Source organism: Gopherus evgoodei, chromosome 11, assembly GCF_007399415.2.
Source record: "Gopherus evgoodei ecotype Sinaloan lineage chromosome 11, rGopEvg1_v1.p, whole genome shotgun sequence".
NCBI classification, from domain to species: Eukaryota; Metazoa; Chordata; order Testudines; family Testudinidae; genus Gopherus; species Gopherus evgoodei.
In genome coordinates, this window is record NC_044332.1 from 5641954 (window position 1) to 5669909 (window position 27956).

The 27956-nt window shown below is 41.6% G+C and overlaps 1 protein-coding gene across 2 annotated transcripts in view; it reads right to left on the reverse strand.

The window, feature by feature from the left end:
* Positions 1 to 27956, reverse strand: part of IQCA1 (IQ motif containing with AAA domain 1) — a 155990-nt gene that overhangs the window by 50450 nt on the left and 77584 nt on the right. For both annotated transcript variants that reach the window (XM_030580167.1, XM_030580166.1), the window contains exons 7-9: positions 21771 to 21855; positions 11156 to 11293; positions 5934 to 6009 (exon numbers count right to left, since the gene is read on the reverse strand). In XM_030580167.1, coding sequence (XP_030436027.1) covers positions 5934 to 6009; positions 11156 to 11293; positions 21771 to 21855 — 299 coding nt within the window. The remainder of the gene's footprint in view (positions 1 to 5933; positions 6010 to 11155; positions 11294 to 21770; positions 21856 to 27956) is intronic.

The window sequence follows — 27956 nt, forward strand, 5'->3', positions numbered from 1 at the left end:
GATGTGAATTTTTAAACACTTTCCTGGCTGGGTCAACAGGTTGCAAGTGCTATGTTTTCACAGGAGTGTTAAGCTTTAGGTATTTATTTTTCATAGACTGAGCCACACTTTTTATTTTATTTTTCATAATTGTTTGTCGTTCTGTGCATGGATTAGTGGGTAATAGGCTCTCCAGACAAATCAGTGACAGCCTTCTTCCTGCACCTTAGCCAATAGGCTTTATTGATATTACTTGGCAACTGGCTCACTGAGGACTAAATTGGTCACTAGGTTAGAGGTCTCTAATTTTAGAAGATAGAGGTGAAAGTAAGCCGGTCCAGTCCAGTACGGCGTACCGGCAAGTTCTTTTTAAAGCAAGGTCGGAAGATTAAGGACCTGATATTTTCACTGAGTGGTCAAAAGTGCATGGTGTTCAATTACATATAGGGCCATTTAAGTATGGGAGTGTGTGCATGTTTTTGTGAAGTGCCGTTGAATCATCTTTTTGAAATGCATATAGCTTTCTCTAGATTCATCTTTTTTCTCTATCTCTACAGGGCTGCTAGCAGGCTGCCCTTTGGGCTCACATGGCTGTCAGCGTCAGCACTTATAGTGCACTTGCTCAGACTCAGAAACCTTCGCCTTTTTAATGTAGGAAACATTATTTAGTGTTAATATTTTAATTGCAGAGAGCAGCCAGGGTCAATGCAGGGGGATGCTTAATCATCACACTCTTATGGAAACTTTCAGCCACTTGGTGACAGGGTTTGAGATCTTTCAACGCAAGATAAACATGAAGTCATGTCAGCACAGCGTACAGTACTGTCAAACACATAGGAAGCATTGTCCAGTGGTTAGAGGACTGGGCTGGGCTATAGGAGCCCCAGATTCAATCCTGCTCTGTCACAAACATCCTGTGTGACCCTGGGCAAGTCATTTAGCCTGTCTGTTCTCTGTAAAATGAAGGTAATAGCCCTGCCCTACAAGGGTCTTGTGAGGATAAATACATTAAGAATATGAGGTGCTCAGTGACAGAGGCCATATAAGTGCCTTTAGTAGGTAGAATATCACAAGAACAAATTATTGCTTGTACCACAACTTGAAGTTGTGCAAGTAGTACTTTCACAGTGTTCTGGGAGAGGTTGCTTTCCTATATACAGAGTGTGTGTGTGTGTGTGTGTGTGTGTGTGTGTGTGTGTGTGTGTGTGTGTGTGTGTGTGTGTGTGTGTGTGTGTGTGTGTGTGTGTGTGTAAAATGTGTTTTTAATGGATGTTAAGGTTCCCAAAATGTTTCCATTGTAAGCATCTGCTTTTGGTCACTCAGAATAATGCTTACCTATTAGATTGAAATTTCCTAGGCTTATTCACTGCTAAAGCTGAGTTTTCCTCAAAATTTCTATAGACAATAGTTAAGCACTTTCAAGCAAGGGGAAAGTGAAAAAAAATCCATTATTAAAAAACTGTGACCTTTTCAGAGTCACTCTACCATCTATCTGATTTGATTCTTGAGATTTTGAAAAATTGCTCTTCACACGTGAGCAGTACATTTTTGGCTGTTTGTAATTTAAATGAGGATTGCAGAGCGTACTAAGTGAAGATAGAGTACATTATGCTTACCTGTAGAAGGATAAAGCTATGTAATAAACTATACTGAATCATAGACTCATAGAATAGAATCATAGGACTGGCAGGGACCTCAAGAGGTCATCTAGTCCAGGCCCCTGCATTCATGGCAGGGCTAAGTATCTAGACCATTCCTGACAGCTGTTTGTGAAGGTTAGCTGTGAATGAGCTGGGGGATGTGCAGTTTGTAGAAATTAGTAACTTTTTGAAAAGCAGTGAAATGTGCATGATCATAACCAGACTTTTGGTTCAGATCATCTCAATCCACAAGTGGCAACGATAAAAGAAGTGAGGCAAAGCTTAACTAGCGTGACCAGACAGCAAGTGTGAAAAATCGGGATGGGGGTAGGGGGTAAGAGCCTATATAAGAAAAAATAAAGACTGGCCCTATAAAATCGGGACATTTGGTCACCCTAAGCTTAACAGCTCTGGATACTTTACCGTGAATACATTAAGCTTGGACATTCCCATAGCTATCCTTTGAATCTCGTTGGAGTTACTGTTCCCTCTCTAAGGATTTCTGGATGTGCTACAAATTGGTTAAATCTGAATCCCAGGCTGTAGTTTCAATTTACCCCAAATGGATTCTAGCAGTGTCTCTTGCCTACACAAGCTCATTGTTAAGTGCTCCTGGAGGCGTTTTCAGTGCATAGGGTAGTCACAATGTGTCATATAATTTATCAAGACTCTAAACCTGCATATTTGGAGCCCCTACAAGTGTATCCTGTTAGGGAGGATTTAAGAAGGAACATACCTTGGCTACACATACAATTTATGGCAACATGTACACATCTGTTTTCAGTTACACTTTTGACAATTAACTTGCCCCTCTCAGCTCTCAAGCAGAAGTAATAATAAATGGACATTTTTTTGAAAGGGCTAGCTGTGAGATTTGGGAAGTCTCTCTCCCCCCATCCCATCCATATCACGGAGTCAGTACTCTTAACCCAACCATGCATATTAACCTAAATATTTTAAATTATTTAACTCCTCCCTCACCCCTCCAGTGATGCACACACCACTTACATAGGTATGTGAATGGAGCATGCTGTTTTGTATTTCCACCTTTTACATTTGTAGCTGAGCAATGTTTTCAGTACAGCTGTAGACAATCAGTATACAAAATTTCTGAGGAATTAACAGGTAGAATTCGGGGCAGCATGGAGCTGCATTGCCCCAGAAGGAGTTCCAGGACACCTTCTGGCCCTCAGGGATCAGTAAGGGACCACTGTGCATGCTCTCACACAAGCCTAACCCATCCCATTTTCTCCCTGCCCCTTATGCAGAGGCTGGTGTCGGCAATGCTGCTAGCCCTGAGTGCAAAGATTCCTATTGTTGTTGCAGGATGGGGAGACACTTCTTGTGCCCTCTGCCTCCATTTTGTGCCTATGCAAGGACAAGATCCAAAGTGGCCCCAAACATGCTTAGCAGCACATACAAAACACTCCTTGCAAATTAAGGAGCAATTTCTCTGGTTCTCACATCTGTGCAACTCCTGTTGATTTCAGTGGGAGCTGTATGTGTGCATTCAAGGGCTTTGAGCCCTCCTTTGATTCTTACCATGAAGCAACTCTCCATGATTTATAATTTACAAGAGAAATTCCATGAGTTAACAAGGTAGAGGCCGGGCAGCACTCCGCTGATTACAACTCATTTTCAAATTGATAACTTCTTTTTCCCACGGCTGACCTGAGGCAACTCAATGGGAGTGATTGCATAACAATAAAGGGTTTCAGGTGAGGAATTCAGCAAGTCAGTAACACTGCAGAGCATTAAGAAGAAAAAGATTTAAAAAAAACCCTTTCTCACAGTGAACGTAGGCACGGAAGTAGTGACAGCGAAACTCAAACCTTTACTTCAGAGTTTGGTCTCAGGAGTTCCAAGGTCAGATAGCTGTAGCTTATTTGCACCTTTGAGGCCTTACACTGGCTCATGAGCCAAACTTTCTATTCAGCCTCTTACCTCAAGACAGGGCTGCCCGGGTGGGGGGGGGGCAAGTGGGGCAATTTCCCCCAGGCCCCTCAGAGGCCTCCATGAGAGTTTTTCAGGGCCCCTGGAGTGGGGTTCTTCACTTGCTCCAGGGGCCCTGGAAAACTCTCGCACTCCAGGTCTTTGGTGGCGGGGGGTCCTTCCACTCTGGGACCCACCTCCAAAGTGCCTTGAAGACCCGTGGCAGGAGGTCCTTCTGCCCTGGGACCTGCCACCGAAGTGCTGGGTCTTTGGCGGCTATTCAGCGGTGGGGGCACTCCGCTGCTCTAGACCCCAGGCCTCCTGAGCCCTCTGGGTGGCCCTGCCTCAAGAGACTCTTGATCCTCCTGGTTGGGGGAGTCTTGGAGTATGTCTTCAAAGTGAAGAAAAACCTGCACCTGGCTTATGCTAGCTGACCTGGACTCCCTGGGCTAGGTGACTTGGGCTCGCTGGGCTTGGGCTGCAGGGCTGTTTCATTGCTGTGTCGACTTCTTGTCTTGGGCTGGCACCCAGCTCTAGGGACCTGCGAGCAGGGCCGCTGCAAGGAAGTTTTGTGCCCTAGGCGAAACTTTCACTTGTGCCCCCGCCCTCCAGCCCTGCGGCAGGTCCCTGCCCCCCCTTCACCCTGAGGCGCCCCCACCCCCGCAGCAGCTCCCCCCCTGCCCTGAGGCCCCCCCTCAGAGCTGTGCAGCACCTCGCCACCCTAGCTCACCTCTGCTTTGCGTCCTCCCCAAGCGCGCAGCCCTGCTCTAATTCTCCTCCCAGGTTTACAGCACCAAACAGCTGATTGGTTCTGCAAGCCTGGGAGGCAGGAGAAGTGGAGCAGCGACCGCGTGCTCTGGGAGGAACTGCTGTAAAAAAAAAAATTGAGGGCACCACTTTTTGGTGCCCCCAAATCTTGGCGCCCTAGGCAACCTCCTAGTTTGCCTTAATGGTAGCACCGGCCCTGCCTGCGAGGTGGGAGTGTCCCAAAGTTTGGACTTTAACCCAAACCCAGAAGTCTATGCAGCAATGAAACAGCTCTGCAGCCTGAGTTGGCTGGCCAGCCACAGGTTTTTTTTGCTATGTAGAAATACTCTTGGTAGCTCCTTTGAGTAGCTAGGGTATGGATTGCAGAGATTTGGATAGCGAAAAGGAGACAAGTGTGGAGGAAGGGGTAGAACAGAGCTGGTTGAAAATTTTTGAAAAATACTGAGAGAAATTGAGAGAAACTGCTGAGCTTCAGTTCATCTGCAAATTTGACACCATCAGCTCAGGATTAAACAAAGACTGTGAATGGCTTGCCAACTACAAAACCAGTTTCTTCCCCCTTGGTTTTCACATCTCAACTGCTCGAAGAGGGCCTCATCCTCCCTGATTGAACTAACCTCATTATCTGTAGCCTGCTTCTTGCTTGCATATATATACCTGCCCCTGGAAATTTCCACTATATGCATCTGACAAAGTGGGTATTCACTCATGAAAGCTCATGCTCCAAAACGTCTGTTAGTCTATAAGGTGCCACAGGACTCTTCGCTGAAAAATACTGGAAAATTTCAAACTTTTTTTTTTAATCAAAAACGTTGTTAAAAGTTTTCATTTGCCAAAAGCAGAGTTTTCTGTAAACAAAAAACTTCGATGTCAGTTTGACTAATCATTTTGACTTTAAAAAAAGTTGCAAAAAATCTTTGCAGGAAGCACAAACATTTAAATCAACTGCTTTTTGAAAAAAAAAATCTCCATTTTGAAAAGCTTTCTTTCTACAGCCAATCTTTTCATTCAGAAAATGGTGACCAACTGTAGTGTGGAAGAGTGTGTATCAACAGCCTTGTCAATGAATGAGAGGGCAAAGAAGGTAAGAAATGTAAGGAATGAGGTTGTAACTGCTAGACAGAGCTTTCCATTTAGTGGCCAGTCAATACTATACATAAGCACAGATGACTCTTCTGAAATAAAAATAACAAAAAATTAAAGCGCTTACAGATGCACTACAAATACTTTGGGCCTGATTCTGCCACCTTTCCTAGCACTGAGTAGCACTTCACTTTAATAACCGTCCTCTTGAAATCAAATTATCTAGTCACAGAGTACAGTCCTGATCTTGCACCTATAGTGAGAGCAACTGCTTTGACTGCATACTGTCAGCTGTATGATCGGAGACAAAGGCCTGAGTCAGGGTATTGGAATCTGGTCCTTGCTTTATGATGTCCAGAAAGGTCAAAAATCAACTACAGGTGCAGGAGGAATCCCCTTCCAAATTTGACTTTGTCTAAACTCGCACTTCTGTAATGTTCCATGCTCTAGTTTGATGTTACATGGACAGCATCCAATCTAAGTTTAATTAGAAGAAGGCTCCAACTATGATTATTATCTCCCTCTACTGACCTTTATATTGGTTGTTTCCTTCCTCCATTATAGGGAGGAAGTTACTAGGAGCCATTTTCCAGCCCTCCTCTTCTTCCTGTGTGAAGAAAATATAGAATATCATTGTATTAATCACCGAATAGACGGCTATTAAAAAGACAGGGTCACAGAATAATGAAAAATGGGATCAAGCATAGTTTTAATTCACAAGTGATTATCAAAAAGTTATTTGGTGAAAATTGTTGGATGAGACCCCTGAACTAAATCATATTTTTCAAGCTGATCATATGGTTGGACTTCATCCACAGAGATTGAGACAGTTCATGTTCAAAACCAGTTGGGTCACATTAATTTAAAAGTTGTTAAACTCACTTGCTTTTGTAGTGTAGATGGGACCTTTGAGCATGGCAATCTATTTACCTTCCAATCATTCTTCTTCACGCTGTAGCCACAATGTGATAAGCGCTTTGGTGTCATGAAATAAGGATTGTTTTTAGGCAATTAGAGGATTACAGTTTGAGAGAAAAAAATGGGTTTTGAGAGGAGAAGTGTGCTGTGAAGGATCATAAAGGATATTGCAGGTACAGGGAACAGCCTGGGAGATGGCATGGAGGTGATTTGGGGGCAAACAAAGAAAGGAAGCATGAAGGAATTTTAATCCGTAGAGTGCATGACTTGACAAGGAGGTGGTGAGGATTGGCTGGAGGGGTATGCTGAAGAATAATGCAAGCAAGAGGATTCAGGGGTGGAACTCAAATTCTCTGCTGCACTCCCACCTTCTGCAGGACCTGAGGTGTCTGGGACCCCTATCTGGATCTCCTGCAGTATGCGATGGACTGCATTTAGACTATCAGACCAGCCCTGTTGCATTGCTTTTAAATTTTTAAATCAAACTTTTTACACAAAAAGACATTTAGGTGATTAGAAGTTGCATTTATAACAGACATGCATTTATATTTTGTTAATGACACAAATATTGCTGTGAAGCCTGAAAACTCAATTGCTCCCCATTGATTTATTTAGCCACTGAACAGCATAGTGCACATATATTAATTATTTCTGCTATCCTTAGGAATAAGCAAAGCAGTCTTTTTGATGGCTAACTTCACTGATTTTATACTTTGAAGTAAAGAGTGTTTCTATGCCAATACATTTCAAATATTAATATACAACTTATTTAAATAGATTTTTTTTCAAAATAATTCAGTATATAGAGAACAGCTACAATGAATATGGGCCTAAATTCTACATTAGCGGTAAGTGTTTTTCACATAGTTTTAGAAAGATCAATTTCTTGATATTTTTTCTACATTCAGATGATCGAATAGCTGAGTCAATGTTGTGTGAACTGTTGTGGGGTACCTTGAACCGATGATACCGGTTTCAATCCAGCCGTGGATATGGGGTAACAATTGGATGAGCACTAAGCATGTGTCTGAATCTTTCCACAGACTGATCTGCATGGGGAAATCCACACTGCAAGGCTGGGAAGAATCTGAATTGATTTTCACTGTGCTGCTTGGCTACATTTTCCTGGTCACAGTGAAGAGGTTCTGCCTGTGGATCTCCTTGATAGCAGAATGTTGCTTTAAGCTCCATACGGCTGGATGAAATTTGTAGAGAGACCACCGCCACATTTATGTCTTACAAGCAGGTTAGTACACAGTATATTACTATATTAAATAGTTCCAAATGGTTCAACATATGTCTTGAAAAGTCACAAAAATAAAAGGCTTGTGAAGAGAGATTATACTGTGCTAGGTTTCTGTTATTTCTTTCTTAGTGCCCAATGGGAAATCAGATCAGCGCTTAACAGGGAAGAGAATGAAGTTACTTTGATATCAAATGCATATTTCTAAAGATCACTATCAGACTTAAGGAATATTTAAATCTCCTTCTGGGATCATAATCTTGTTTTCTTTAAAAAACTGAAGTTAGGAACAAGGCCTTGTTTGACTGCGTCACTATGACTTATAGCCTACGCTTATTTTAATAAGGTCCTTCTGTTAGAACTTTTCAGAATACTTCTGAACCATTCCAAGATGATTTTTTTTCAGTATTACAAGCAGGAAATAATGTTCTCTTTGTTCTATCTCAATGAGCCACAGAACACCTGATATAATGGACTTGATTATTACTTTACAGAGGCTGGGGCATGAAAAGAGAGGAGAACTACAAAAAATTATAAAGCCCCCATAGTTCTGTACTTTTTGTTTCTTCAGCAAATCTTCAAAATTTCCTATCAAGACTCAACCAGAGCTATGAGAGGACAGGGACACATTTTTGGTATCACTGTTTATCTGCTGAGGGATACAAAGCAATCACCTTACCTCGTGAATAGGGTGACCAGATGTCCTGATATTTAGGTGTTTGTCCCAATATTTCATTCCACTGGCAGCACTTACTTTTTTTTTTTTGCTCGCTGCTCCGCTGGCAGCACTCCCCCCGCCCCCAGTCTGGTCACCCTACTCATGAAAGACTAGAAAGTTGGGTTTTTAAGTCAGGGGCGTGAATTTCACTGCAATCTTTGAAGCTCAGAATTGGTTCAGAATGTTCAGTGGGTCTGAAGCTATTTCCTCCTGACCTTTTCCTTGGTGACTTAAAAACTGAAGTACTGTTGGGATACATTTTTGCAGCACATGTGGAAGGACCCTTTCCAATGTACTAGCTGAGGGACAGGATAGAGACATACTAGGGTTTTGTTTTGGGAGGGCCATTTAGGGAAGAGTGGGGGAATTAGAAGCAAGGCCTCAGTTAGCAGTACAAGGACATATTGGTAAATGCTTCTCAGGCTGAAGAGAACTGCTTAATATCCTAGATTGCATGGCTATGTTTGACATGGTCATTTAACCAGTGTAATTCTAATTATTCCTTTAAGCCCTCACTTAGGTAGAGATATACAACGACTGTCAGTTGGTTCTTCTCTTAGGGCTATATTGTGTCCTGCACTGAGGGGAGGGGCAGTGCAGAGGTGCTCTGTACCAGTGTGAATCAGTGGAGGCATTCTGACTTGGTAACCCAGGATGCAGCAGGTATTCTGCTAGCTCTGTAGTCCTGACTGGAGCAGAAGAGGATATCTTTGACATATGAAGACAGCTACTTCCAATATACTGTAAATGGATGCTCCCATGTTACAGTGTCAGAATCTGATAACCTCTACATTAGAAAGATTGACACTTATTTATTTCACTTAGTTTAGTCTCGTGGCCAGCTGTTTCTATTTTTTCAGACAGCTTGATGGACATTGCCTAAGAAACCCTAGTCTTCATGTTATATGAGTGTCCCACAGTTAGAGCTAAATGTATAACTTCTCTTCAGAAGAGTTTACAGTCAGGGAATGTCTGGGCCCCAGAAGTCCCCTCCTCCTGACACTCACTAAAAGATTAAAGATTGATGGTATCTACAAAAAACGAACTTACTCTAGAAAGTTCACAAGCAACAAAAGTTGCTGTTACAGCAAAAGTCAAAAATTCTGATTGCACAGCATGATTTAGAATTAAGACAATGCAGCTAAAATCCATCACAACCTTCTGCTTGGCATATCATTTGTCTGGCATGTTCTTCCATGAACCTGCTATTGAAAAAAGCCAATTGGAGTAACAGAATCTCAACCATTCAAAGCCTTCAGGGAGGATAGCATTCTAGTAGTTTTGTTAGCAAAACCATAAATTTGGCCTACAAACAATGTGAGGTGAAAAGAGCTCATACTTTACGTCATTTTAAGTAAGCGAATTGAAAAAAACATGACCACTATCTACAGAATAGCAAAACATTGGTTTACATTATAAAATAAATGGTTTGCAGATAGTAAATTGTACTTAAAAAAATTAGTCTGGAATATAAGCAAGCATGCAGATTGGATTGGCAAAATGTTAGCTTCAGGGAAAGAGTTTGCCTATTTCACAGGGCAGGAAGAATGCTGGTCTTTCCACCTCTTGAGTGAAAGGGTGTGGGGGGCTAACTTTGCCCAGGTAATCCAGGCTTCAAAGAGGTAATGCTTGGGCAGGGTGATAGCCAGCATTTTCCCATCTGCACACCAAGGGTATGTCTACACTACAGTTAGACACCCATGGCTTGCCCGTGCCAGCTGACTCAGGCTTGTGGAACTCGGGTTAAGGGGTTGTTTAATTTGCATCATAGATGTGCGGACTTGGACTGGAGCCTGAGCGCTGGGACTCCTCCTATCTTGCAGGATCCTAGAGCTTGAGCTCTGGCTCAAGTCTGAATGTCTATACCCAGGGCTTAATTTGTAATGAAAGAGGTGCTGGGGCTCAGTAATATTTTTACATTCATAACTGATGCAGCAAGCCCAGCGGTGCCAGGGCTACGAACTTCCCAGCCTAGAGGTCCTGAGACTCAGTCCTGGCAAGCCCCAGGGCCACCCAGAGGATTCAGGGGGCCTGGGGCAAAGCACGGGAGCAGACATAAAAAAAGGTACCACCCCCTGCTGTGCTCGTACTCACCGTGCGGTGCTCAGAGTCGGCGACGGTGACGGGTCCTTCACTCACTCCGTGTCTTCGGCAGAACTGAAGGACCTGCTGCCAAAGAGCCGCCAAAGACCAGGACTTCCACCGGTGAGTAAAAATTAAAAAGGTGCCTCTAGCCAGGGAAGGGATTCTCAGCCAGGGCTCATGGGACCCCTGCGGGGCCCGGGGCCTGGGGCAAATTGCCCCACTTCCCACCCCCGCTCTGGGCGGCCCTGGCAAGCCCTGGCACAAATTAAGCATTGTCTATACTGCAGTTAAACAGTCCCTTAGCCCGAGTCCTGCAAGCCTGAGTCAGTTAACATGGGCTAGCCACAGATTTGGAACAGTAGCGTAGACATACCCAAAGAGACCTGTGCTTGGTGGAGAACACATCATACTTCTAAAGCAGTGTAACAGCCTCTGCGCGTCTTCTTTCCCATCCATCCCCCCAGAGTCAATCGTCCCACATCAACATTCCACAGGCAGACTTCCTCCAGCGATTGCCAGATACAGGCAGCTACACAAACACCCACCCCAAGCCTCTGGTTTTGGAAGCCTAAATAAAGTCTCCATGGCCATCAAACTTAGATGAGGTAAGATGCACGAGGACCTCATCCTCTTCCAACCCTTCCTAAGTGGGGCTGAAGCAATGGTGGCAAGTCAGTTTGTCTACACACAGAAGCCCTGAATGGATGGAGGCCAGCGATGCCATATGGATTGCACAGGCCTGAAGCTTTCACAAACTACTAAACAAATTCATATTTTAAAATGCCTTACAGTATCCGTCTTTCCTTTTTTCTCTTTTCCTTTCCCTTTTTCTTTCCCTTTCTTCTTCTTTTTCTCTTTTTTCCCCTTTTCTTTGGGTTTTTTCTTTACTGCTGCTGCTTCTTCTTTAGCAGCCAGCTCAGCAGCAACCTGGGAGAGAGTCAAAGTAACACACACTATTATCTTGGTGTTTTTAAATAGAAGGAATATTAAAGTATAGGAAGCAGGATAAGGGACGTTTCTGCCAAATTGAAATACGTTTTAACTTTCAGGATGGGTCATGATTTGATATTTCTCTCCCTCTTTCAGTTTCACATTCTTGTGCTTTTTTCATTAATTGATCTCTATTTTCAAAATGTCACCCCTTGCTAAGTGGCTGTGAGTGAGTATAAATGGACTGGATTTATTTATTTCACATGTCAAAAATGTAATGATAAGCACTCAGTCTGTGCTCTGGACATCTACCTCAATGGTTAAAACCACAAAATCAGCAAATGATTTCCCATAAATGTATTCACCTCAACTCATTTCCGTTACAATAGCCTTAGAGAAGAGAGGTCAAAGATGGGCTTTGTTGAGTGGCCAGAAGGCTACCATATCTGGGTTTTGGCAGACCCAGGGGGTTGGGAGAGCAAGTTTCAAAGCACAGAGAACACGCTGCCTGGTGTCCTCTTTCATTTACACTGAGGAAGCTTCAGCTCGAGAACTTCTGGTTAGATCAGCGATGGCTATATACTGTGGAAGAGGGGTGATTTCTGAGGTAACTAGGTCCCAAACCATTCAGGGCTTTATAGACTGAAACAACGTTTTGAATTCCACCCAGAGCCATAACATATCAGTGGGCCCAGAAGCAAGAAAAAGTGGCATAATCTAGACCCCTTCTAGTCTTGGACTCGCCTCAGAATTTGGCCCAGTGTTTCCAAAGCAGATTGATTTTATATAGATGGACTTTGAGATGTTTCCTTTAGGGATGTAGTGGATGTCTAGCTTTAATATCTGGCTGAATATAGGGCCCCCTTGGAAATGGTATTCGTCTGAAGCCAAACACTATACAGGACCATAAACTCAGAGGTCCAGATTGTCAACTGGTATAGCCCTGTTAAAATCAATAGAGCTAATTTCTGACAGCTAAAGACTTGGCCCATTATATTTTACTAGTTGTAAAGGTGTTGGGTCTTAATTCTTTGTTTCTTTATGTCATTCTCTCTCCCCTTGCCCCCTTTTATTTCCCACTCTCATGCATATGATTTATATGCAACTGTTTGCCTTCTATATCATTCTTTCAATGAGTCTCTCTCTCCCTTATATTTTCTTTCCTGTCCCCACGTTTTTCCTTTTTAATAATTCCTCTCCCCCACTCTTCTATATTAATTTCTTTACTGCCTCTGAGTACACTCCATACTCCCTTCATCCTCCTGTTTGAACTCTCAGGAGAAAAAGGGGCATCTGGGCCCTGCTTTCCCAGAGCTGAACTCCCAGAGACACCAGGAATCATTTGGGGCCTTGCTTCAGGCTTGCCCTGGATAATAACCTGGCTTGTTTTCTCCATCTTGATAGTGTTCCTCCTGTCCAGTGTAAATTGGTGGAGTTCATGGCCTTCTGATCTGGCTGTTACAACCCTTCTGCAGTGTGCTGAAATCTAGGACTGCTGCTCATTCCAAAAACACATTGTTGCAATGTGTTTTACGAGGCATTTTGCAATGTGTAATCCTAGACTTCTGTCAGCTACTTTTTGGCTTCAAATAGGTATTGGAAAACTGACTTGCTATAGCTAAATGGAATCATTTCATCCAAAAATTCAGCTAAATATTTGCAAAGCCAAATTCTGATACAGTCTTACATGTACAGTAGGAGTAGGATATGCTAAAGAAAGGGCAACCACAAACAAAGAGTAACTTAATGGAATGCTGTCAGATTGGAAGGAGGTCTCAAGGGGATTCCACAGTGATCTGTCCGAGTCTGGTTTTGTTTAACATTTTTATTAATGACCTGTATGTAGGAATAGAGAGCATACTGATCATGTTTGCTGATGACACAAAGCTGGGGCAGGGGAGGTTACAAACACTTAAGAGGATAAAGCTAAAATTCAAAGGGATCTTGATAAATTGGAGAACTGGGCTATAGAAAAGAAAGTGAAATTCAACAAAGACAAAGACACTATTTTCTTCCCTAATATAGAATGGGGGATCACTGCTGAAAAGGATCTGGGAGTTGTGGTGGATCACAGCCTCAACATGGGTCAACAACAATACAATGCTGCTGCAAAAAAGCAAATGCAGTTTTGGGTTGCATTAACAGAGGCATAGTATACAAGTCATGGGAAGTGATAGTACGGCTCTACTCGGTGCTGGTTAGGCCTCAGCTAAAGTACTGTGTCCAGTTTTGGTAAACAATGTCTAGAAAGGATATAGAGAAACTGGAAAGGATCCAGAAATGAGTAACAAGGAGGATCAAGGGGATGGAATGCAAGCTATATGAGCAAAGGTTATGTTTAATTTGGAAAAGAGGCGATTAAGCAGGAGCATGATAGCAGTCTTGAAATACTTGAAAAGCTGCCATAAGGAAATGGAGAAAAATTATTCTCTCTTGCCGCAGAGGGCAGGACAAGAGGCAATGGGTTCAAACTACAGTATGGAAGATTTAATCTAAATCTCAGGAAAAACTTCCTAACTGTAAGAACAGTAGGACAATGGAACAAACTGTAGGGAAGTAATGGAAGCTCCTTCGTTGAAGGTTTTCAAAAGGCGGCTGGAACCATCTGTCTTGGATGGTTTAGACACAACAAATCCTGCCTCTTGGCAGGGGGTTTGACTTGATGACACTTGCCATCCCTTCTAATCCTATAGTTCTATGATTTTATGATTCTGAGGGAAAAACCAGGAAAAAGGAGGAGTCCTAATAGGAAGCACCAAAAACAGGCTCATACACAAAGGCACCCCAAGAGAGGGTATTAAGGCTCAAATTTATCAAGGAAAAGCAGATTATTTCAAAGTGTCCAACCATATGAGTCATCACAATCAAGCGTTTATTTGCAGTGATCTTGCTATTTTTGTTTTGCAACATAGACAATGTTAACTAGTCCCTTATAGCAGGACTATGGTGACCATAAATCTCAGTATAAGGGGCTTTGTCTTATATATGCCTGGAAAAAAAGGTGTCCTGATTTTTCACACTTGCTATCTGGACACCTGAAACAGGACTAGCATGAAACTGAAAGGAAGAAGATGACATTTCCCATCATGAATGGTGATGTCTCAGATGGATGGAAATGTATAGAATGTTAGAACAATACTTATAGACAATGTTGGAGATTTAATTCTCATGTCAGGTAACTAGTGGTAATGATGAAATACAAGCTCCGTGACACTGTTTAATTGCAAAAATGCATTTTTAAAATGCTGACAATACAGGAAAAAATAAAATAGGGAAGACAAAATATTTCTATGGCTAAAACAAACATATCTAGAACAGTAAAATATATTTTCTGAAGAATGCCTTTTAAAGATGCTCACAGTGGAAAGAAAGTGACTATACGTTGCAATCATTGGAATCTCACTAGTGGATTTCCCCAAGCATTTCAGTATCTTATATTTAATTAAATATGGTAATTCAAACTCCAAGCACCATTCAGTCATATCTTGCGTTGATAAGCGGTGAAGCATTTCATTCTTCTGGATATCCTTCTATGAAGACAGTTTTTGCCTTTGTTTTTATACTACTGCCAACAAAATGACAATTTGTTTCTGCAATTAATCCTTTTTAATAAATGACTCTTCACTAGAATTAAGCCACTACAGTTGCTGTCTAGAAATCACATCATCCCTCCAATTACTTCCAACATTCAGAAGCTTAAGAAAAGAAAGAATCTGCTTCCTGGGATTTTTGGTTGCAAATGAAATGTGTGTGTCAAGAATAGAAAGTCAGTTCTGAATTACTGTAATTTCAGCTTCATAGTGTGCAGACAGTAATAGGGATGGGGGAGATTATGTGCTGTCTGCTGTGCAAACACATGTGCGCCATCCGGACTGGAGACTCTTTGCAATACTACAATACAAATGATCATAATTATTATTATCAGCACCATGAAACTAAAATAGTTCATTTATTCAGACAGTTTGTACAGGTATAAATAGCAATGCTTTAGTTACCCGCATTATACCTAGGAAAGACTCAGGTTGGAGAGTTACGTCATATTTGACCAAGGTATCCTGAACCACACTGTTTCACTATGTGTTAATGTAACCCTATATTGAAACATTCACATACACTTCATATGGAATGTTCTGTTCACTTGTTAATTAATACTTTGAACTGTAGTACCTACAGTGTGAAAGACAGATTCTGGAGTTTCTATAGAACAATAGCTTCCTATAGCCAGCTCTGCAAACGCACTTAATCCTGACCTGCAACACGCTGTTTACAAAAGGTTCAGGTAGTGAACACAGACTGAAAAATTGTGCCAAATTACACAAGCCCAGATTTTCTACATTTCCCGCTAATTATGAGTGCCCAACTTAAGAAACCTTGGGCAATTTTCAGAGGTGCTGATCATGCACCCCAGAACATCAGGGCCTAAGTATCTCAAGTTAACCACACAGAAACCAAGGCACCCAAAGTTTCAAGTGTTTACTGGGGAGTAGGCAAAGCACTAAGCTAGCTGTGCTTGTGAGTTAAACCAGATTTGAACAGTGTCTGCAATACTAAAGATGAGTATTAATCTGCCATTGATCACAAAGTGTGGCAGACCCTCATAACAAACTAAGACTTTGCAAAGTCCAGGGGGACCCTCAAAATCTCACTCATCATCTAGGATCCATTCCTGCAAAGTACAAATCCCTGTGGCTGCTTTTAAAGGTTTAAAAGCTTAGGTTTTGTTTGTAAATGCACACTGGAGTGTAAACAGTGTTCAAACATGCCTTACCAAGAGGAAACAAACTTAAAGGTAGCTAAGGGAATTCATTTCTCAAATAGAGTGAATCCAAAGTGTTACCTGCAAGTAGCATGATGGGATTTTGAGGCTTCCAGTTCTGCCACACTTAATGGAAATATGATTAGTCTAAGTACCACGAATAACTGATGTACGATGGCACCATCTTAAAAGAAATATTCAGCATATCAGAGGACCCGTAATTTAGTTTATTTAAGCAAAAGAAGCATTAACAGGGGTCTGGATGTTACATACAACAAATACAAGACAAAGAACGGATGGTCCAGTTGTAAGGCACTAACCTGGGAGTTAGGCACTCTCTGCGCTATCACAGGATGAACTTGGGCAAGTCACTGATGGTGGGATTCACAGGGGGGAGTTAGGCATTGCCATGCCTAGCTGTTAGACACCCTGCCACCTAGTGCAATTCACAAGCCTGAGTTCAGGCCCAGGGTCTCTGTACAAAGCATGGAGACAGGGATTCACAAAAATCAGCCCAATGAGCCAAAGAGAGGGGTACGGCCTAAGTCTCACCCTTCCACAGTAGTGAGAAGCCTCCCTCTACTTAGAATTCACAGCGATAAACCTCCTGGAGTTAGGCGCCTAAGCCAGGTTCATGGTTTTTAATGAGGAACCGGGTGGGACGGGGGAAATGATGTGGAGCAGGAATTTGAACTTAGGCCTCCCAGGAGAGTGCCTTAACCACTGGGATATGGGGTATTTTGGGGCTGGTACCTCTCAATCTCTCCTGTTGGAGCTGTTCTACTGTGTATATATAATAAAATATTCACTGGGCCAATAAGCGGGAATGGGAGTTAGTCACCTAACTCCCGTAGGCATTTTTGGAAATCTCACGAGGTACCTATTGCATCTTTAGGTACCTAAATACCTTTGCAAATCTGGCTCTTCACTAAGTACTATAAATCTAAGCTCTCCATGTAGGAGGTAGATTGCCTTTCTCAGGTGCCACAGCAGCATTATTTCCTACCCCATCTTATTCCTGGTTCACTGGTGGTGTCAGTCAGTGAAGGGATGAGAAGTCCAAGGCACGTCAGGCCTTCTCAACAAGAAGAATGCCAAAGAGATTTACATTTAGGGGAAGGAAAGTCTACTCCAAATATCTGCTTGGCCTGTTACTGACTAAGGGCCAGTTTCACCTTCAGGAAAGATGCTGCCTTTAATCAAGCATTTTCCTGATGATCTAGAGGCTTAGTAGCATTCAAGCAAGTTCTACAAATGGATTAGGATTTTTGGACACCCTGACTCATACACTGGCCTCAGCAATTTGAATTGGTACTCCTAGCTCAATTTAAGAGGTTTGCATGGACTTAACTACAGCCATTTAAATATTTATTTTAATTAAAACTGATGCAACCTGTGAGTAGTCAAAGCCTTTAGGCCTGTGTGGAGGACCTGTTAGAAAGGGAAGGTCTTTTCAGTTTCAAAATGGACAAGATGCTAGGGAAAATATGCCTCTAGGTTTCTGGGACTACTTCTGTCTTTCTTTTCTGGCCTGATTGTTTCATCTTCTGTCCAGTATCAGGGACCTTATCTGGTGTTTTCAGGTTTCCAGCATCAATCCCAGAAGAGGAGGCTTTGGCAACATCAGAAGTGGAAGGACAATCTAAAACATTTCAAGAAAAGAACAACTTTTTCCAACATGCTTTCCTTCAGGAGAAAGGCTGCAGATACGATGGGTTGCTTAGGAGTCCAATACTAGTTTTCACTTCCAGTTCCTTTCCCCCTCCCTTGATTTTCTGGTAGCCTAAAGTAGAATTACTATGGACCGCTGGATACTATAGACCATTTACCTTGGATAGGCAATCAAGATCTTCTCTATGCCACATCCCAATGTTCCCCTCCATTCTTTCCAGGAATCTCTTTCATGAAGAATGGCTCAGAGCAGAGTGGAAGTAGGCCTGTAGAAGTAGCATCTCAGAAATACAGAGGGAAAGGCTTCTATTCATGGTAGTTTCTCATATGGAAGAGGAAAGAAGATTTTTGCGCCATCATTAACCTCTGGAAACTGAACAGCTTCTTCAGAGAGTTCAGGTTCCACATACTGACAATAATTTCTGTCACTGTTTCATAGTTTCAGTGCAATGAGACTTCTGGCACCCCTGGATGTCTATTAGAGTTAGGTAAACTCCACCTAGAATATGGCTACACTCTGTTTGGGGTCTTGATCCTCCATGTCCATTTGTCACTACTGTTCATTCCACTTTCCTCTAAAGACTGATCTGAGAAACTCAGTTCACAAAGTGCCTGCTTTCACAGAGCCATCAGACTAGCTCAGAGCAGATACATCTGTTCTTATCTGGTGGCTGACCATTAATAGCACAATCCTTTTAGCTTTTTGACTGCAACAACAGTATTTATCAAGCAGCTGGTCGTGGTTAATGCTCATCTCAGGCATCAGTGTAATCCTGTATCTGGATGGGTAGCTAGTCTAGGCCCATTCACACCAAGGATTAGAAGAGTCACTCAGTCACTACAGAGTCCCTAGGGCTCCAGGTAAAGGGAGAGATGATCACTCTTGAACCATTCATGTGTGACAACCCCCTATTCAGCTTTGAAAATCTCAACCAAGATTCTTATTTTTCACCCTTATAAAATTAAGCCAAACAAGACAGAAGAACTGTAATTCAATACCATTACGGCAGGCTGGTGAATACAGAAAGTCTGTTCAATCTCTTTCAATATCACATTATTCACATATATAAAACAAATATCTATGTTTAATCATAGTCTGGAGATACTTTACTTTTAAAATAATGCCAATAGAACTCAGAAGTGCCGCCTAAAATAAAAATATTTGGTAACTTTCATGCAGAGTTACAGACGGGATAAAAATCTGAAACAGATGCAGTAAGATTATATTGATTTTCATCAAAATCTTAAATTATTTCCTTAAGGGACAAAAGCCTCTTGTCAACAAAGAAATCATAAATTTTTCACTAAATAAATAACCAGAGAATTTCCTACAGGGACACCTTTTGCACACTTTATTTTTAATTATTATGATTAATATTTTTTATTATTTATATTTCACCTCAGTTAAATATATGCACTCAATTCCCCTCAAAGTACAAAAGCATAGTTTGTGTAGAAGTACCAGGCTATATTATAAAGTCAAATAAGGTCATAGTCATCAAAGGATAAGGAAATATTGAATGTATACTAATGTAGCAATAGTTTGTGAAATGATACATTTTTATTTTATTTTCCCTTAAGTGTCTTTGCCCAAGGCTTTATCAAATGTTCACTTTTAAATACAATCCTGTCTTCATTTTTCATAGAGTTTAACTGATAGTAACCAACCTATTCACAGAAGGCAATACATACAAGAGGTGAAGTGCTGGCCTCATTGAAGTCAATGGCAAAACTCCCATTGATTTATATTACCCAGAATACCAGAGTTGAACAAAAACAATTACATAGTAGTTGTTGTTCCGGCATCAACAATTTGTTGAGTCAGACAAACACAAGATCTTTTACTTGTGTATTTGACAGTCAGGTAGCAAATTCATTAACATACTTCGGTATCCTCTCTATAGGGCAAACACATTCTGAATATCTGAGAGAACATGGGTCATGTTCTGATTGCAACTATGCTGATCTTAAGGAGAAAAATGGAGGCAGAAATTCTGTCAAATCAGATAATTTTGATAATGTTGCCAGAAGAAATAGGGGTATTTTTCTTCTCTATTGTTTTCTTTTAGGGCAGGGAGAAAGTGGATAGTAAAACAATCTCTCAAGCTGTTGTTCCAGGTTTTAGAATTCTTGTATTTAGAATGTAATGATGAAGTAGACGCCCAAGAAATATAGCAAAATAAATGAAGATAGGAATTAAAAAAGGGGGAAAAACATACTCCAAAATCTACTGCAAATCAGTATTGCTTGGTGGTACCATTTCTTTTCATATTTTCTTTTTGAATTTTGTTTGTTCTTTTTATTGGCAGGGGCAGGTCTAATTATCCTCATGTCCCCTGAAGCCATCTCTAATAATAAGCAATACCTGCTGGAGAGCTCCCCTGCTGCTTAGAACAGCCTACCGAGCCCTCTTGACTCCAGCATATGTTTCTACTTTAAAACCTGAAAAACTTAACGGACTGTTTTTCCTCATTCTGTCTGGGATGGAACAACAATGAGGTTTAGATAGAGAGACTGGCAGGCTGACCCGAGCAAACTGTAAGCTAGAGTATGCCCAACTTCAGTTTGGGTGAGACACAGACACCCACTTCTCATCATTTTCCTTATTCTGAGCAAAGTAACTGACATTCAGAGCACTCTGCCTTCCACTAGGCGAGTCAATATTTACACAATATTTACAGCCAGTCTGGTTCACTCAGTGGGTCAAATACTACTCTCATGTACAGGAGTTCCCAAAGTTATTTCCCTAACAGATTCATCATCCAGCTAAGGTCACTTTTGGTGGAGGAAATGGCTCTGAGTGCCAATCTCTGCCTTTGCCGTGCCAACTGAGCTTAATCACATTCTCCATGTGACACCTTGATGGTCAAGGAAAGAGATTACAAGCTGCTTTTATTGGTTAGAGGGGCCAGAAAAAGGTTTTAACAGGAAAAGCAACTGAGAGGGGTTGCAAAAAGGTGTAAGATAAACTAAGCCTCTTCCCTCACTTTAACTCAAACCTTTTTATTGGTCAGTGGCAGTAAATTAAAGCAACTTAAGCCTGGTGTATATTAGAAACCTTTATCTGGTTTAACTAAATATTTTAAAATCAGTGTACTTAGACTAGTGCAAACACCTATGTAGAGACATACCAGTCCTTACTTAAAATGATTTAGCTTAATTTGGTAATTTACTGATGCGAACTAAACTTCTTAAAACCAGGTTTAAAATGGATTAAATGTATCTACATTGGGGGTTTGCATCAGTCTAACTGAATAAATTTAAAAAAAAATTCATTGAGGTAAACTGGTGTAACTCTTCTAAGAGACTTGACTCCCTTACACTCACTCATCAATGTGTAATTTACATACTTTATATATCGCCTTCAAATGTGGCTTAGTTGCTACATGGGAATTAATCTCTGCTTATAAAGGCAGAGGAGTAATGGAAACACTAAATTTACTTGCTTAAGAAAGTAAATAAGGAAGTGTTATTTCCTCCTCATAGCACAAGAACTAGGTTTCACCAAATGAAATTAATAGGCAGGAGCTTTAGAACAAACAAAAAGAAGTTTTTCTTCACACAACACACAGTCAACTTGTGGAACTTTTTGCCAGAAGATGCTGTGAAGGCCAAGACTATAATAGGGTTAAAAAAAGAACTAGATACATTCATGGAGGATAGGTCCATCAATGGCTATTAGCCAGGATGGGCAGGGATGGTGTCCCTAGCCTCTGTTTGCCAGAAGCTGGGAATGGGAGACAGGGGATGGATCACTTGATGATTCTCTGTTCTGTTCATTCCCTCTGGGGCACCTGGCATTGGCCACTGTCGGAAGACAGGATACTGGGCTAGATGAACCTTTGGTCTGACCCAGTATAGCCGTTCTTATGTACTTTGAGCACATAGCCATTGCCATCCCGATAACAAATTTAACCAAAAAATTTTAGAGCAGTGGAGACCATTGGTATAAAATCTCACTTGGGTAGGCGTGGACACTTTTGTGTCTCTTAGTTTCAATCTCTAAGCATTTTATCCCTTTTTGAAGGGGGAAAGACATTAAAATACCTGGTCTGGGGTTTTCTGAGAAAAAATCGCAGTTGAACCTCCCTCCTCTTCATTAGGGTAGTCAGGAAACTTGCCTGTAATATGCCTGCATGTAAAACAAAAGAAGCAGCAATTAAAATACAATACCTGCCAATCCTATTATTAACCTGATAACATCAATGTGTTATGGAGGATCATCCCATCCCATCATACTCAAGATTGAAGGAATAACATCACCTTCTAAGTCAGATATTCACTCAGCAAATTCATTGTCTTTCTGTTATGTTTGTACAGAATCTTGTCTATGATTGGAGTCATTAATTACTACTGCAATAAACATAAGAAATAAAAATACATGTATTATAATTGCAGGCACTTTGGCTCGCATGCTGAACAATTTCTATTTGCACATGTATAAATAGCATCAGATGGAAAAACTGGTTCCCTGCATTTGCAATAAATCAACATACATGTGAAAAAGGATTTTCTCACTTATACTACCAACAGTTTTTAGAGGCCAGTTGAAAAATGGCCCTTAGAACCAAAAGAGAAGGATAGATCGTCTGTTCTGTTTAATGTTAGGCCATATTTGATTTTAAAAGCATGCTTTATCTCTAAGATAAGTAAGGATTCATTCACATTTTTGACTCAGTGAAATAGTTTAATATTATATTAGATGCAGCTCCTATGTTTAAATAATGCTAAGAGTTTGACTTAAAGCTGAAAAAAGCCAGGGCATTAGACATTAGGGTGGTTACTGCTTTCTTATTAATGCTAGCTGAAGGGGAAAAATGACAATGTGAACTAAAGTGAAGAATTAGTCTGAACTCAACCCCTTTACGTAATTTACTATAAACATGTATTACAAAAATGTTCTATTTTGCTATTTTGTTTACTTTTTATTTAAAAATCGTTCACAGATGCAAATGAATGTTACTTTCTTGAGAGACAAAACTTCTGTTTCTTGAGCAATAGCCTAGGCAGATTTTCAAAAAAGTTAACTGTGAGAGGCATTTTTTTTGTTAAAAGTTGTTAAGTCTTTTTAAGATAATTAGGGTATGCTGAATCCAAATATGGTTGTTACCAATCTGTATGCTGTGTATAAAAGCCTCACAAACAAAGTAACATGTAAATTGCTGGAGTGTAAATCTTTATTTCCCTTTTTGTCTAGGGATTAACATACTTCATTTGGATATTAATGAGCAATATGATGTAATGAAAGTGATCAAATAGTGATCAACCTTTTTCGAAAGCCTTTGGATTTCAGTTTCTTATTTGCAAGACGTACTAGAAATATTTTAATGTTATACAACCATGAAAGAGCAACACATAATCTGAAAACACCTGTTTTTGAAACAAGTGAAAATATTTCTTGACTAAACCTTAAGTAAGCATTTTAAAGCACACAAGTTAAGCACACATCTTAATGTACTATTTCAAGAAACGCTGGTATACAGTGGCAGATTGAATCAGTCTTTTTAGGTCACATATTATGGCACAGCTATTTATTTGATAGTACTGTCCTTGTGACCTGTCATATACGTTGGTACAACCTTGTTCCAGTTCTCTGCATTTGCATGCTCCTGCACAGACAGGCTGCGCTGCCCTGCACCTGCGTCACTGACTTCTGCACCCTCTTGTACAGCCACAGAATATTGCCTCCATGCAATCTGCTGGCATTGGTGGTTGTTACATGAACTGTCCTCCAGTTTCCAACCCATTGTCTTTGGAGGAGGAAATACAGGATTTTTGGGCAGTGGGACTGTCTCCAAGCTAGTGACTGGTAGTGAGCTTTCTGCATGTGACCAAAAAGTTCCTCACTTGTTGGGGGTAAAGCTTATGATAACTACGTGTGTGAACAAAGTAACGTGCTTTGTCAGTGCTGGGGACCTCTGGCATGCCATACATTTTATAAATAAACTTTTCTGCATTCTTCACTTCCTTTGAGTCTAGGTCACATTTTACAAGATGGATGGTGTTGCTGAAAAACTTTACATGAGATCTTCTTGCTTTGTCCAGCAATAAAAGTAGTACCGGTCAGGGCATGAAACGGGAGCAGAGTTCTCCGAACAGTGGGTCCATATTGTACTTTCTCACAAATGGCATGAATAGGAAAGTACTTTGGCTTCATCCAAAGCTGCCTACATGACATTTTGCTGTAGCAACCCCAACCCCAAAAAAGCCTACATCAGCATCCCTGGCTGCGACAACCACACTGTCAGCATCAGTGTGGACAGTGTAAAATCATTTTTGTGTCTGCTTCTTCCTGATGAGCACACACTTGATTGGTGTCACAGACTGCTGTTGAGCACTGTATTTCAGCCTCATCCTGAAACCCACCAGCCAGACTGATGATTTTGTCATGTGGTTCTTCTGTCATTAGTTGCTTATATAAAAATGTTTCAAGGTCCTCCTTATTTTCTGGAAACGCAATGAACTCCATCCAGTTACTTGGAAGATGCACATAATTTGATTTCCACCAGTCTTCAGATGGGTCTTGTACCTCTTTAGCATTTTTGTGTTGTACCACACTTAACAGATTCCTTGTAGGACCTGTCAAACACAATGTCTATTCTGTGGAAGTCTGCTCCAGTCCTAAGTACTGTTTTTACAAATGTCCCTGCAAGGTCTCCAAATATTTTGGATACTGATGGCTTTCCTATAGCTTGTCCCAAAGCTTGTGTGTCTGTCACAAGACAGCTTCTCCCCAAAGGGGTAACTAATGGTGGGTACATCACCCAGTACTGCTTTTGTACTTGTTCTCGGACTGCCGTTTATGTGTGCTAATGCCAAAGGGGCAGGCATTAACTCATGTTTCAAAATATGTTGCAAATTCATAGTCCTGCCGGCTTCATAGGCTGTGATAAGTTGCTGAAGAATATTTCTGTCTGCCTTCATGCTTGAGGTTTTTTCTTTTACTTCTTTCCCTATCTCATGTATCATGGAAAAAGTTGGAGCATTATTTTTTGGTAGTGGATCATGAATGTGTACACATTCAGGTTCTCCCTCTTGTGCCAGAAGCCATTTCTCCACAAAGCTTTCCAGCTGCACTTGTTCTAGGATCTATGCCTTCAACAGTGTGTCTTGTATCGCTCCAGCAGCCAGATCTTTTGTTGCAATATTTTGCAACCAAAAATATTGTTCCTATCTGGAGAAAATCTTGAACCTCTGAAGTGTTCATAAGTGCGCACTTTCTTCTTCTTTGGCACACTGCTTGGCTTTCTTGACCCTGTAAAGGGTGCACCAGTCACCACTCACTGCTAGGGCACCTCCTAACTGACTGTTCTGGTGATTAGCTTCTTCCAGGTCTGGTGCCCCCTCATGTGCACTGCCATCCCTCTCTCTCTCTCTTTCTCTCTCGGAGACTCAGGGTGCTCTCTCTACATGGCTTGGCTGTTCAGCCAAGTTGCTGTGTATTTTCCCCTTCTGGGAGGTTATCAAAGCCTCTCCATCCAAAGTGGCAGTCTTCTCCCTCACTGCCCTGACTGTGCCACTTCCTCAGTGGCTGGTAGGGGAACCCAGACCTGTCCTCTACACCAGGTTCAGCTCAGGGACTCTATTCAGTGACCAAGGTCTGCAATGTCCCACCTTGCTGCCATTTTCCTGAGCCTTTTTCTACTCTGCGCCTCTCAGGATTTTGCTCCATCATCCTTCTGAATAAACTCTTCCTTCATGGCCTAAATCTCCTGGGGTTTTTACTCCCCTGCTGAGTTTTCTTCCTTCTGAGTGTCCTCCTGACATCCAGAGAGTGGCTGCAGGCTCCTTCACTGCAGCCCCTTTTGATTGCCAGCTTCCTGGGTTTATATTAACCCCACCTGTTCCTTCTCAGCTGGGCTCCTTCATCAATCTATGGTTACTTAGCCCACCTAATTTCCCTCATCTGTGGTCTATCCACTTAATTGGCCCCTGCTCATCCTTATTAACCCTGCCTAGGCTAGTGTGAGATGAACACCCCATGAAAGATTCGTGAATAAATTGGTCATCCAAACCAACACGGATGTCTAGTGTCTCCTGTGATAGGGACTCTCAGGTTGTAAGAAAAGGCCTGTCTGCTGAGGGCTGAGTGTCGGCAATGCCTAAAATTCCATCTCCTTTCTTTCCTGTGCCATTAAGCTACTCTTGGCTCTGATCAGGGTCTACTTGGTTGAACTTCTGACATGATCTCTTGACAACAAAGTTCCCTTGCAGGAATTCCTCAAGCACTTCAGCTGGTAGTTGATGCATTTCTGCAATGCAGATGGCACCCCACTTTGCATAGTTTTTGTGGTCATATCACATGAAAAATGGCAGTGTACACTTGAAGGGTGAAGAGATGCATCTCCCAATTTCTTTCTCTCTGGGCATGGTTGAACATGAACAATAGGGCCACCATTTTCATGTGCTGTCACCATAACCTGAAGTTCACACTACCTTGACCTTTGCTGCTCACAAACGTGGATGTGAGATTTCAAACTCTTTCAAGTGCAAACGGACGTGATGTCACTAGAAGAATGTGACTGGTGAGCTTTGACAATATCCTCTTTGTGCTCTTGATCGTGCACTGCTATAAAGTCCAAGAGTTGTGGAAGAAGCAGGTACCACAGTAGCTTAAAATGTCAGTTTGTGGGCCCATGTTGCCTTAATGTATGACTTGCCATTCGTAGCTTGCTCGGTAGAGTTTGGATCAAGAACTCCACTTTCAATCCAGTGCAAGTCCTGAAGCCTGTGTGTGCTGGCCTATAAGTTCATCCCTCCTAATCATGGAAAAGTCACTCTCTCTACTCTAGTGTGGCCCATTTCAGTTCCATCAGTTTATGGTACAGTTTCATCAACAGTTAGACCCACATACTGCAGCCTGAGCACAAACATGTGCACATGTTTGTATCTCCATACAGGAGTATTGAGTGTGTCTAGTTTATGGCAGAAGCTTGAATGACTGGCAAGTATCCAGTAGCAGTTTATTTCTGGTTCTGTTGTGTACAACTGGTTGAAATGGGCCCATCCACCTCTTGGGTTCTCATTTTGATATTTAATGATAAAGCTAAATATCAGAAGCTCTTGTCTGCACTGTTCTTCACTGTTCTTCAGAGTCTTAGTACCACTCTTTGCAAACATGGTCCTTGAATACTGGTTTAGCTTTACCATTTCTTACATTGGCTGCTTTGATGGTGTCGACTGCTTCGGGAGCATTGAGCATGCTCCTGTTTAGATCATTCAACATTTAGATAAGGGATAGATTCTCTTTGCCAAACTTGGGTTGCATGGAATATGTTCTTGCCATTCAGAGAAGCATCATTTATGGAAATATTGGTGGCTTTATAGTGAACAAACTTCCTGGGAACCAGGTCTTGGGGGAATAACAGCACCATTCTCAGCATCCATATTTTGTATGGTTTTCTCTGCAAGGGCTGTGTCCACCTTTAGGATTTCTTCATAACCACATACTGTGGACAGCCTTATGGGAAAAGCTGAACAAGTTGTTTTGACCTTATTACCTGATGGGAGGTGCAGCCCAAGTCCAATATGCTTTGGCCTCCCTTTCTTTGCACCACTCGCACCGTATAAAATGTCTTGAGCTACACTAAGCATCTTGAATTTCCCTAATTCTTGTTTCTCCAGGTTCTCTTCAACAGCATCACAGTCAAGGAGAAATTGGCCTTATACTACTGGTGAACGAACATGTACAGGCTACCTGGAGTACAAGCAACTGCGTCATCCTCACTGACGTTGAAACCTTTGTGGCCAGGATCTGACCAAGTATCTCCCCGAATTTTCAATGCAACATGTACCAGTGACAGAAATATGTCTTCCTGGGGCTGGTAAAAGCAGATGGCCATCTCATCATTGTGGCAAGAATTCATCGTTTGTGAGATGGGTACATATTTATACTTGGCTGGAACTAAGAGTGTTTGCCTCGATCCGTCTCCTGCTGAGACACAATGAAATGAAGTGAAATAAATCATAGAACCATACGGTTGGAAGGGAGCTATGGATGCCATCTAGTCCTACCCCCAGCTCAAAGCAGGACCTGATCCCCAACTAAATCATCCAAATGAGCGTGGTGTTTTCCCTTGAATGATGATTGACAACTGATATAGGAATGGGGAATTTCAATGCCAGTTTCCTTTGCAAGATTGCTGTAATGATGCCAAAACTCAGATACTTTCAAAACATGGCCTTTGATTGGCTGCATGCTGACGCTCATTTTGAAGCCAAAGTATTGCTGTG